The 12,688-nt window shown below is 37.5% G+C and overlaps 1 protein-coding gene across 2 annotated transcripts in view; it reads left to right on the plus strand.

Moving 5' to 3' along the window:
- Positions 1 to 5,696, plus strand: part of LOC118676966 (calcium-activated chloride channel regulator 2-like) — a 42,165-nt gene extending 36,469 nt beyond the window's left edge. For both annotated transcript variants that reach the window (XM_036351640.1, XM_036351639.1), the window contains 2 exons: positions 1,383 to 1,616; positions 5,168 to 5,696. In XM_036351640.1, the coding sequence (XP_036207533.1) occupies positions 1,383 to 1,616; positions 5,168 to 5,610 (677 nt within the window). In that variant the 3' untranslated portion in view covers positions 5,611 to 5,696. The remainder of the gene's footprint in view (positions 1 to 1,382; positions 1,617 to 5,167) is intronic.
- The last annotated feature ends 6,992 nt before the right edge of the window (positions 5,697 to 12,688 follow it).

Below are 12,688 nucleotides of genomic sequence, written 5' to 3' on the forward strand. Positions count from 1 at the left end.
GTGTGTGGGCCAACTCTGCAACCACTGAGCAACACTGGCCAGGGCCCAAGTAACTTGCTTTAAAAAAACTGGGAGGTACTTTTTGTTGTTGTTGTTCACCAATTTTCTCTTTTTTTTTAAAAAAAAAAAATATATATATATATATTTTATTGATTTTTTACAGAGAGGAAGGGAGAGAGATAGAGTTAGAAACATCGATGGGAGAGAAACATCAATCAGCCGCCTCCTGCACATCTCCTACTGGGGATGTGCCCGCAACCCAGGTACATGCCCTTGACCAGAATCGAACCTGGGACCCCTCAGTCCTCAGGCCGACGCTCTATCCACTGAGCCAAACCGGTTTCGGCATCTTTTGAAAGATTCAAATCTACCACCAGCTTTTGCTGATTTCATCTCCAAAATACACCTCAAACTGCCTACTTCTTGCCTCCTCTCCACTGCTCTCGCCCAGCCCAACCTGCCATCTTTTCTCGTCTGGACTGTCGGCAATGGCTATCTCAGTGGCCTCTTTGCTTGCTGTGCTTGAATCCATTCTCCATCGAGAGCAGCCAGAGTAACCTGTTAGACTCTCAACCTTCCTAATGCCGCGACCCTTTAATACAGTTCCTCATGTTGTGGTGACCCCCAACCATAAAATTATTTTTGTTGCTACTTCATAACTGTAATTTTGCGACTGTTATGAACCATAATGTAAATATCTGATATGCAGGATGTATTTTCATTGTTTGCGACCCACAGGTTGAGAACCGCTGTGTTAGAGGACAACTGTGATCATGTTACTGCTCTGCTTCTGCAGTATGAAAGATTAAACTCTAAAACCACTACATGGCCCACAAGGTCCTGCATGAACTTTTCTCCTGTCTCAAGTCAACCTACTATCCTCCTCACCCTAATTAAGTTTTTCTAATCTGCATATCTCTTCTTCACCTCAGACTTTTATACAACCTCTTCCCTCAGCCTAGGATATTCTTACTTCTCCACTCTTTACCCAGCCGACACATACTCATACTTTAGGAAACCTTTAAACATAACTTCCTTGATAACACTGTAAATTATATACTTGTTTTGTTTCATTTTATTTTATAATACCCTGCCTTTTTTCCTTCTTACATTTATCACAATTTGTAAACATATGTTTACTAATATGACAATAAATTCCATATGGTACTGTTTTGTCCATGATTACTGGCACAGGATATGCCCTCAAAATAGTTATTGAATGAATGAATAGATGAATGAATGAATTGTGGACTAAACAAACTCAGTTGTTCTAAAAATGTAGTAAAGAAAAAAAGTTTTAAAATATCAACAATCTGTCAAAAACAAGCTATTCAGGAGGTTGTAATTTGTTGTTCTGTCTATTCTTTTCTTCGGTGTCCCAGGTAATATTCAGATGAATGTCCCAAGAAAATCACTGGGCAGGAGTGAGGAGGAGCAAAAGTGGGGCTTTAGCCGAACAAGCTCGGGGGGCTCCTTTTCCGTGCTGGGAGTTCCAACTGGCCCCCACCCTGACGTGCTTCCACCATGCAGAATTCTCGACCTGGAAGCTGTACAGGTGGAAGAGGAGGTGACTTTATCTTGGACAGCGCCTGGAGAAGACTTCGATCAGGGCCAGGGTAGGTTTCTTGGTTTCATTACCTATTTTTCTACCAAGAGGCATTTCTAATAATTATATCAGGTGTTAACTGAATAAGAATAACTTCGGGAGTTTAGAGATGACAAAGTGACAGGGGGTTGTCATGAAAAACTTTTTATTGCTATGGCTTCATATCATGAAGTCCAGGAATGAGAGTGTGCCAGCTCCCTCAGGATTGGAGAGGCCTTCGTATACTGACCAGCACTAATCAAACAGAAACCTTGACTGGAAACATAAATACCACATGCAATGGTGGTCTTATCAGCAGAAACAGATTCTGTATCACAGCATGGACTGCAGGAAATTCGTTTTCTGAAGATTGGATAGTGACTACTTGTTCAGATTTAGAAGAATGGGTTTAAGACAATAATTTCCATAAGTCATGTAAAGTTGGCACATTTTCCTCTCCCACTTCTGGCCATCGTTTTGTTGGGAAGGCTGGGACCAGTTCCCTGGCTCAGGGCTTTCTTACCATTGCTTGGGCGAATGTTGATGAAGTTCCTTTTTAACTTTCCAGCATTCAGGCTCCCACCTACCTCATCTTTTGATCTCCATGGTAATTCAACAGAATAACTTTTCTCAAAGAAAATCTTCCCAATCATTTTGCCGTCACACACACAAAAAAGGTTATCATTGATTACACATTAAATGGTTTATTTCCTGATGCCTCTGGAAGCCTAGAGGAGCCAATTTTATTGACTGCTGGTGTTTTGTTTTGTTTTGTTCAATATCTGACAATGATAGTGACCACCTTGAACCTTTGCCAGTCTTGCTCAACTTTGACCATCTTTCTTTGGCTTATAAGTCTCAGTTTACTACACTGTTGAAAAGTCTCAATTACAAATAATTCTGTGCCGCTGAGAAAAAGTTAATATTGTAGGTTTATCCTCTATTCTTTTATCAAAATCTCTGTTCTTGCCAGAGAAGAAAGGAGTGAAACTGTGGGATGGACATGCCCCTTACATAGTGGAAACAGCTGTAACTTAGATGTAAGGGGAAAAAAATCATTCCCACTCTGACCTTAGGTTTGGCTGTTTCCTCTTTGGCAGGTTGCTTAAATTCTATTGGCCTCGGTTTCCTTATATGGAAAAGAGGACTAAAGCTCTCTATTTCATAAGACATTGTGTATAAGAAATGAAATGATACATATGAAATCAGAAAAGGAAGAGAAGGTGTGCCCAGTAAGTTCCCTGGGCTACTAGTTTGCATTGCTAGAAACTTCTCTAGTGTCTTATTCGGCATAAGGGCCACAAACACTCAATCCCATTTCTATTTAAAGATAAGAGTGAGCCCAGCTGGTGTGGCTTAGTGGTTGAGCATCAACCTCTGAATCAGTAGGTCATGGTTCAATGCCCAGTCAGGGCACATGCTCAGGTCGTGGGCTAGATACCCAGTGTGGGGCATGCAGGAGGCAGCCAATCAGTGATTCTTTCTCATCATTGATGTATCTATCTCTCTCTCCCTCTCCCTTCCTCTTTGAAATCAATGAAAATATATTAAAAAACAAATAAATAAAGGGAAGAGTGATGCCTTCTCTCTAGTATTTCCCCTTTTTCTCACTGCCCTCAGAAGCATGGCAGTGTGTCAAAAGAGACAAACAGGAGCTCAGACTCCCATTACTTCTAGGAACCATTTTTTTTTTTTCAAAACCCCCAATAGTTTTGACTACACCACTGTTAAAAGAGAAGAAAGAAAGTGAAGATGTGGAATTATTGGTTTTTAATGGCTTGAAAAGAGTAACTACAACCAAGTGGGACTTTAGTATATAATTGATATCATAATGGACATTAGAAGGGAATAGAGAGAACTTTTCTCCAATAGAGAGACCTTATTGATAAACATGATGATTCAAACTTGTTACACAAAACCTCAGAACACAAAAAATACCTGGGGGGAATGGCTGGATTAAGTTGCTGAGATCACTCAGCCATAACTGATTTAGCAATCAGCAATGCTAAACTTAACCAACTAGCCATGAATAAACCAACTAGCAAGAAGGTAAACGTTTAACTCATAAATATGTGCTTTTGTCACCTCTTTCTTTTTTCACAAATTGTTGGCTAGTAATTTTTTGGTATATATTGGACATGTGGTTTCAAATTACAGACTCTGGAATCCGATATTCTTCTGAAGAGTTTTGCAGTTTTTCTAACTTGGCAAGACTCATACTCCATACTCCGTATCTCCCCTGTGGTGGGCATTAGCATAAAACTCTGCTCAGTTCTCAGCTTCCAGCTATTGCTTTTCCCTTGAGCCCTTGATGTTTCACCCACACATGCATAATATTGAGTCTTCAAATGATCTGAGAGAATATTTTGAACTCGTCCTTCTGGGCCTCCTTCCACTTTCAAACAGTCTGGTCATCCCATACTTGGTTCTCTCACTTCTTAGCCCAATAAGATAGTGGCTTTTTGTATCAGTGTCAGTTATATGTGCTGAGTGGTAAGTGCCCTCAGAAGAAGAGCTACATAAATATAAATCATTTCCAGTCTGGTTCCCTTCTTTTAAAGGTTATCTTTCCTCTGGTTTCTATCTGCTTTTTATCCAAGTCCAGTGCTTCTATAGATTTTTTCCTTTCTTCAGAGTTCATGCCTGTTATCTGCTGGAGAGTTAGTCCAAGAGAAGCCACTCAGCTATTACCAGAATTAAGCTTTCCATTTGATTTAAGTCGTAAATATTTTTGTGACTTAACATTTATGTTTATATTTTGCTTAAGAGGTGGGAATTTTTCCCCATGCAGAAGTTTTTCATTTTATGTACTCAAATTTATCAATTTTTTGTTTATGTCTTCTGAATTTTGTATTTTAATTAGAAGAGCCTCTCGCATTTCAAGATTAACTGGAATTCATCCATGTCATCTACTAAATACTTAATATTTTTATTTTTTACATCAAACTTTTTGATCACTTCAGAATTTATCCTGAAAGGAAAAAGTTTGTAGTATAGGTCACATTGTTTTTCCAGCTTTTTACCCAATTATAACACCACCATTATCAAGAAATTTGTATTTCCCCCATTAATGAATTCTATCTCTATTATTTATATACTAAATTCCTGAATGGATTTAGCCTGTTTTTGGTATGTCTATTCATGTACCAGTACTGCCATTTTTTAGTTATTAAAGCATCATAGTGTTTTTATATCTGATAAGGTTAGTCCTTCAACATTGTTATTTTTTAGACTTCATATGGCCAATCTTGATTATTTATTTTCCATTAAAACTTTGCAATAAGCTTGTTAAAATAGAAACTTGAGGCACTATTAATAGAATCCTATAAAATTCAAAAAATAAGAGAAAACTATCTTTATTATGCTGAATCTTACTATTCAAAAAAAAATGTCTTTCCTCTTGTTTAGGTTTTAATATTAGTTCTTAGATAATGCATTAAAGTTCTGTTGATGTGTATATTTCTTGTTATGTTTGTTCTTAGATATTTTGACTTTTTGTTGCTATTCTCATTAGTCATTTGTACCAAATTAAAAAACCTACTCAGAATGACTTAACCTTCCCATTTATATTTTTCATTTCAGCTAATAGCTATGAAATAAGAATGAGTAAAAGTCTACAGAATATTCAAGATGATTTTAACAATGCCATTTTAGTGAATACATCAAAGCTAAATCCCCAACCAGCTGGCACCAAGGAGATATTTACATTTTCACCAAAGCTTTTCATAAATGGACCTGAACATCAACCTGATGGAGAGACACAAGAAAGCCACAGGATTTATGTGGCAATACGAACAATAGATAAGAGCTCCTTAAAATCTGCAGTATCTAATATTGCTCAGGCATCATTGTTTATTCTTCCAAATTCTGCTCCTGTACTTGCCAGAGATGATCTTATATTGAAAGGAGTTTTAATAGCAATGGGTTTGACAGGAATCATTTGCCTCACTATAGTTGTAACACATTGTATTTTAAACAAGAAAAGGAGAGCAGACAGAAAAGAGAATGGAATAGAATTACTATGAACAAAATTACCTTGGTTCTTAAATGTAAAACCCATGCCCTTTGCACTTTACAAAAACATACCAATAAAAACAAATTAACATCAAAACTGTTAAAAGTGCTTTGAATTTTGCATACTACAAATCATGTTTTTACATAATAAAAAGACAAAAACTCTTTTATAACCCTCATTTTGAGGGTAAAGTAGAAAGCCCTTACGTTTAGGCTATGAATAAAATAATAAAAATTATTTTCCAAGATAATTCTTTAAAGACAAACAACGCAAGGTCAAAGTCGAATCAGAGTCAAGAAAAGCTCCTTTTATTGAAGAGAAAAAAATAGCCCAAAGTAGAGAAGAGGATGTTATGTCTGAATGATATAAGCAATTGTTTAGTTACTTTAATTTTTCATTCTCTCTATCTCTTCAGAACAGATTGCTTGTTTATGACTAAAGATCAACGTGCATTATATATATATGGTGCCTCTTGTAAAATTCTTTACCTCTAGCCATTTGGTTAGCTATACACAGATCACTGTGAAAATTAACCTTAAAATTAACCTTTTCCCCTGACACTGGTTTTGTAACAGAGGTCTGTTGAATTTATTGTTTCTCAGTTTTTACTCTCATCAAAGTAGCTTTCCAAGTTATTGTCTTAGGTGTTATTTGAAGCAAATGGTTATAATTTTCAGAAGGCTTTAAGTAATAAATAAAAGACATAGTTCTAAACTTATTTTAATACATACATAGGCTACATAGTTTCATTCAATTTCAACCCAAGAAGAGGTCACAGGAGAAAGGCCTTTAGAAATGATTAACTGATTCTGTTTTTTGTTCAACTAAGACTCCAGGAATCCTTTCTTAATCGGGGGTTATTTATATTGATCAAGGGGATGGGAAACAAACAGAGAGGGAAGCATAAGTCAGAAGGAATTAAAAATCATCTTTCATCCAATCTTATTTCTCTTATTTTTAAAGAAAGATTATTGAGCAATAGAATCACTTGCATTATATATTAAAGAACTGAAAACTTTCTTGGGTAAATACAAACAACTATGTGGAATAGATGTTTTACAATCAGGACCAAATAAAAGAAAAAATTAGGTTAAGTTTTGGGGATGGGGGAAGAAATTGTGGTGAATTGGGACAAGAAAAAGCAACAGAGAGGGTGAAGCCTTGAGTAAGAGCCTCAGAGCAGCACCGGGGGAAAAAACAACCAACAAATCTCTCTACCTAAGCTGCCTCCTTGCAGTTCAAACTACACCCCAGGTCCAGCCTATCACATTCTAAGTCCATAGTGCCTAAATTCTTGCAGATGGGAGAGTTTCAAGTACTCACTTGGTAGTCAGTCTCTCCTCCCTCTAATGCCTGCTAACTTGGGATTTGCTTCTCTGTAATTTCAATAGGCTGGTAAAATATTAAAATGGGGAGTGGTAGGTTTTATGTCCCCAAATGTTTTCCTTATTTCACAGAGAGGGAAATGGAGGCTAAAGTGAGTAAACCAAAATATTGTGCTGGTTAATGGCAGAGCCATATAGGAGTGCTGCCAGGTTCTCACACTGCTCCTTCACTCCTGTATATAAGAAGGTGTGGGCCCGGCCTATGTGGCTCAGTGGTTGAGCATTGACCCAAGAACCAATAGTCACTGTTTTGATTCCTGGTCAAGGCACATGCCTGGGTTATGGGCTCGAGCCCAAGTAGGGGGCATGCAGGAGGCAGCCGATCCATGATGTTCCCCTTATCCATGTTTATCCGTCTCCCTTCCTCTCTCTCTAAAAAAAATAAAAATAAATAAATCAGTAAAAATATATTATAAAAAAAGAAGTTGTGGGAAGATGCCAGGAATTATGACTAGAAATATTTAACCTTTTCAAGCTCAATTAGCAGATGAATGGGTCTGGGAACTGGGTCGTTGTTTTTCTTTTCCATCTTGGTGTTGGAATGAAAAATAAATGAACTTAAGTCTATGAATTAGTGATTTGGAAAAGGCAGAACAAAGTAAAGGATGCTAAGTGACAAACTAAAGTATATCATAGCAGGATAGAAAGGGGGATTGTATCAAATGTTTAGGCCAAGCAATATTCAGTGGCTGTGAGGGAATGAAGCATTATAGAACAAAATAAAGATACGGTAAATGTGGAAAGCTATTGATTTAGAGAAAAAGAAAGTTAACTTTCAATGAGAGGGAGATGGAAGCAGGAGATAGGAGATTTTTTAGGGGATAAATTAGTATAGCCCCTGCACTGAGCAGATTGCTGTTTATGGGTGCACTGTTGACTGCTCTAAAATTACCTTTCCATCTGCATGTTATAGTACAAGAAAGCTTACAAAAAAATATATGTTATTTGCTTTTGCCTTCTGCTATAATGTAATTATTCTTAGAAGAGCATTCATTTGAAATTTAATGTGACAAATAATGATAGCATTCATTTAAAACATAATGTGACTAATTCAATAATGGCAGAGTTGCTCATATCAAACTAATCCTTTTGCTGATAACAGTTATAACTCTAGAAAAAATATAAAACACTCTTGGAAGGCACTGGACACCAACAAAAACAGGTAGAAACCGAAGGCACTACGGCCTTGAAAAAAGGCAAGCGATCTCAGTGAGATCCACATTTAATCAGCTTCCCACTTAAAGGCATTCCCAGTTTGCTTAGAGTGTCTGGATAAGCTCAAGCAGAGTACAGCAGTCTTACTGGGTTGACTAGACAAAGGTAAGAGTTCTGGGGCACCAAAGCACTTGGAAACCCCAGAAAGAAAGCAACTGCCAAGGGAAACTTCCCTAATGTCTGCTCAATCTTTGGGTGAGTTCTAAATTGCAAAGGAATCTAAAGCAGTGGTCTCAACCTTGGCTGCACATTAGAATCACCTGGGAATCTTTTTAAAATCCTGATTTCTGGGCCTCATCCTCCGGAAATTCTGTTTCTTTGTTATGGGGTGGGGCCACAACATTAGTAACAAAGAAACAGAATTTCTGGAGGATAAGGCCTAGAAATCAGGATTTTAAAAAGATTCCCAGGTGATTCTAATGTGCAGCCAAGTTTGAGAACCACTGATCTAAAGGAAAACAAGAGATTGGGAGCTAAAATTGCTGAACAGAGATTTCAGCAACTGCCCACTTCTGGAGAGAAAATGTTTATTTTTTTAATCCTCACCTGAGGATATTTTTTCATTGCTTTTTAAAGAGATTGGAAGAGAGAGGGAAAGACAGAGAAATATTGAGGTGAGAGAAACACATTGATTGGTTGCCTCCTGCACGAGTCCTGACCAGGGCCCAGACCAGGAAGGAGCCTGCAACTGAGGTACGTGCCCTTGTCCAGAATCGAACCTGGGACCCTTCAGTCCGCAAGCCAATGCTCTATCCACTGAGCCAAACTGGCCAGGGCGAGAAAAAATTTAAGGTTTAATTTCATCAAAGTTAGAAAGCTTGATAAGCACCGTGTGTTTCCATTGAAACTCCATAAGGGTCACTCACATTAGAGGTAAGAACCATGTACCCAGTCTAAGAATTATGCCCTAGAGCCAATGGCAAAATTGAAATAGATTTGCTTTGACAAAACCTAAAATCACATCTCCACAAAAATCAAGATGATTTACCAATAATTTAACTGCTACTATAACATAACTCAGAGGAAGATAAAATAATACAGCCTCTATAACATATCATCTAGTATATAATAAAAATTTAATAGACATGCCAATGAGCAGGAAATGAGTCCCATTATTTAAAAGAATAACATAATTAACACGAAGGAGGTAGGTAAAAAGCAATAAAGGCACACAAAAAATAGAGGGAAATTATAGAAATCAAATAGCAAGATGGTAGACTAAAGCCAGCTAATCCTATATAATAAAAGTATAATATGCAAATCAACCCAACAGAAGAACCAGTTGGAAGGGGAGGAGTGTTGGTGGTGGGGCTGGTGAGCAGGCAGCGCCAGGCTCACCAAGGCGCATGCCAACAGGCCGAGGGAAGGGACAGTGATGGGGGGCAGGAGGCAGCAGCAACCATGGCGGAGGAGGGGCAATGGGGAGGGGGAGGGCATGCCTGCTGGTGCCATCCCCTGATCACCTGCCCGGTTGCCTCCGGCAGAGGGAGGCCAGTCTGTGGCTTAGGCCCACTCTCTGGGCCTAAGCAGTCAGTAGGACATCCCTTGAGGGCTCCCGGACTGTGAATTTTCATGCACTGGGCCTCTAGTTAAATAGAAATGGATTAAACATTTTAACTGAAAAGCAGAGACTTTCAGATTTAGTAAAAAACAAGACTCAGTCATATGGAATTTATAACAGATGCATTTTAAATGTAAAGACATATACGTTGCACCCTATCCAGTTTGGCTCAATGGATAGAGCATCAGCCTGTGGACGGAAGGGTTCTGGGTTCGATTCCAGTCAAGGACACATGCCTGGGCTGTGTGCGCGATCCCCAGTAGGGGTGTGCAGGAGGCAGCCAATCAATGATTCTCTCTCATCATTGATATTTCAATCTCTCTCTCCCTCTCCCTTCCTCTCTCTCTGAAATCAATAAAAAAAAGACATATAAATTGAAAGTGAAAAAAATGAAAATGATATGATATGCAAACACTAAGCATAAGAAAGTTAGTGTTAGTGTATTGTTATGAAATAAAACAGACTTTGAGAAAGAAGAGACAAAGAGGGCCATTCCATAATGATAAAAAAATAAATTCATCAAAAAGATATAACAATCCTAAATGTGCATATACTCATTAATAGAGTTTTAAAATACCAAAAACAAACAAACAAAAATCTAGAACTAGAGAGAAATAGACAAATGAACAATGGAAGCTGGAGATTGAACTCTCCCACTATCAATAATTGTAGACCATCCAGATGGAAAAACTCATTAAGAATGGAAAATATTTTAACAATACTATCAACCATTTGACCTTGACATTTACAAAATACCACACCCAATTAGTGCAGGATACACATGATTTTTAAGTACGCATGTAACATTTACCAAATTAGATTATGTGTATAAAATACATCTCAGAATATAAAGTTCAGAAACAGATATGCACACCTATGGTCAATAGATTTTCTATAAAGGCATGTGCAAGTCAGTGGGGAAAGGCAACCCAATGAGTGAAAGAGTTCTTGTCAATAAATGATATTGGAACAACTAGACATATATTTGGGAAAACATTTTTATTCCAACCTTAATAAAATATGAATTCACGGTAGATTATAGAAATAAATGAGTTAAGATATAAACTTCTAAAAATAGAAAATAATATCTTCACAGTTATAGTGTTGAAAGACTTCTCAGAACAGACAAAACACAAAGCATAAAAGAAAACATTAGTTGGACTGCATTAAAACTAAATATTTGTGCTCATCAAAGGTCAGCATTAATGCCTGGCCAACATTGCTCAGTGGTTGAGCATCAATCTATGCACCAGGAAGTCACAGTTCGATTCCCAGTCAGGGACACATGTGGGCTTGATCCCCAGTAGGAGGCATGCAGGAGGCAGCCAATCAATGATTCTTTCATCATTGATGTTTCTATTTCTCTCTCCTCCCTTCCTCTCTGAAATCAATACAAATATATATTTTTTAAAGGGCAACATAAATAAATGAAAAAGGCAAGCTACAGAGTGGAAAAAAATATCCACAACACACATATCTGACAAAGAAATCATAACCAGAATATATAAAAAATATTATAAATCAGTAATAAAAAGACAAAGAAGCCAAAAAAAATGGGCAAAAGATATAAACATCATACTAGTGGCTATCTCAGAGCGAAAGTGTGAAAGTTGACTGGAAGGGGCACAAAAAACATTCTAACATTCTGGATCAATGAAAATGTTATATTTATTGATTGGGATGTTGGTTACATGGATGTATATATTTTTCAAAATTAATTTATCTGTGTATATTTGCTAAGTGCATTTTATTTTATGTAACTTTCACTCCAAGAGAAACTTAATATGAATAAATTTATTGTATCCTTATCTGTTAGCAAGCTTTATAGCAATGGTTCTCAGCTTGGTTGATTTTATTTCCCAAGGGGACATTTGGCAATGTCTGCACACTACAGTGGATCTATTGAGTAGAGGGCAGGGATGATGATAAATATCCCACAATCACAGTAGAGTCCAAACAAAAAATTACTTGGACAAAAATGTCAACAGTGCCAAGATTGAGAAATCTTGCTTTATAAAGAGGAAGAAAATGGGTCATTTATAAGGATATTTGATTCATGAAAATAAAGTGGCCTTAGTGAAAGGAACAAAGGTCACAATACTGAGCCTGATTTAAATGAAGATGAGAATACAAGAAAGAAGAGAAAAAATATTTTTGATAAAATGAAGATGGTCCATGTTAAAGAATTGGATTCATAAGGCTGGTAGAAATTCCAACTGATGAAAAAATGAAGACAGGGAATGGATATAAAGTTGGGTAGATGCTGCATTATGTGTTAAGATCTGTGTTATGGCCCAGCCAGGGTGGCTCAGTTGATTGAGCGTATAGTCCCTGCAGTGAAGGGTTGTGGTTTGATTCCTGGTCAGTTTACATACCTGGGTTACTGATTTGATCTCTGGTTAGGGAGCGTGTGGAGGATGGCTGATCAATGTTTCTCTGTCAGATCAATACTTCTCTCTCTCCCTTCCTCCCTCTAAGCATATCATCAGGTGAGGATAATAATAATAATAATAATAATAATAATAATAAATAGATCTGTGAATGTAAAATACAGGGAAATAGGAATAGAAGCAGAGAGGAAGTCAGATGAGTAGTGGGCTCTGAGGAATTGAGAATCTGATTTACGGTGTATGTATCATAGGAAGGAGAAAAGGCACAGATCAGGCACAAAGAAAAAGACAAAATAAAACATGAAAGTGAGGGATACAGATGATGGTAGAGTGAGAAGCAGTCAAGGACAAGAAACAGATGATCATATTACCAGGAAGGTAATTAGAGCTTGTCCCCCAAAGGTCAAAAGGAATGGCACCCTCTGTAAATCCCTCCTGTGTGTAAACGTCTAGCTCTTATCAGCAAGAAGGTTTCTGGGATGAGTGGGGAGTGACCCAGATGGTGGCCAATTTCATTTCCCACTCCCTCTCAGCTAC

Source organism: Myotis myotis, unplaced genomic scaffold (assembly GCF_014108235.1).
Source record: "Myotis myotis isolate mMyoMyo1 unplaced genomic scaffold, mMyoMyo1.p scaffold_m19_p_2, whole genome shotgun sequence".
NCBI classification, from domain to species: Eukaryota; Metazoa; Chordata; class Mammalia; order Chiroptera; family Vespertilionidae; genus Myotis; species Myotis myotis.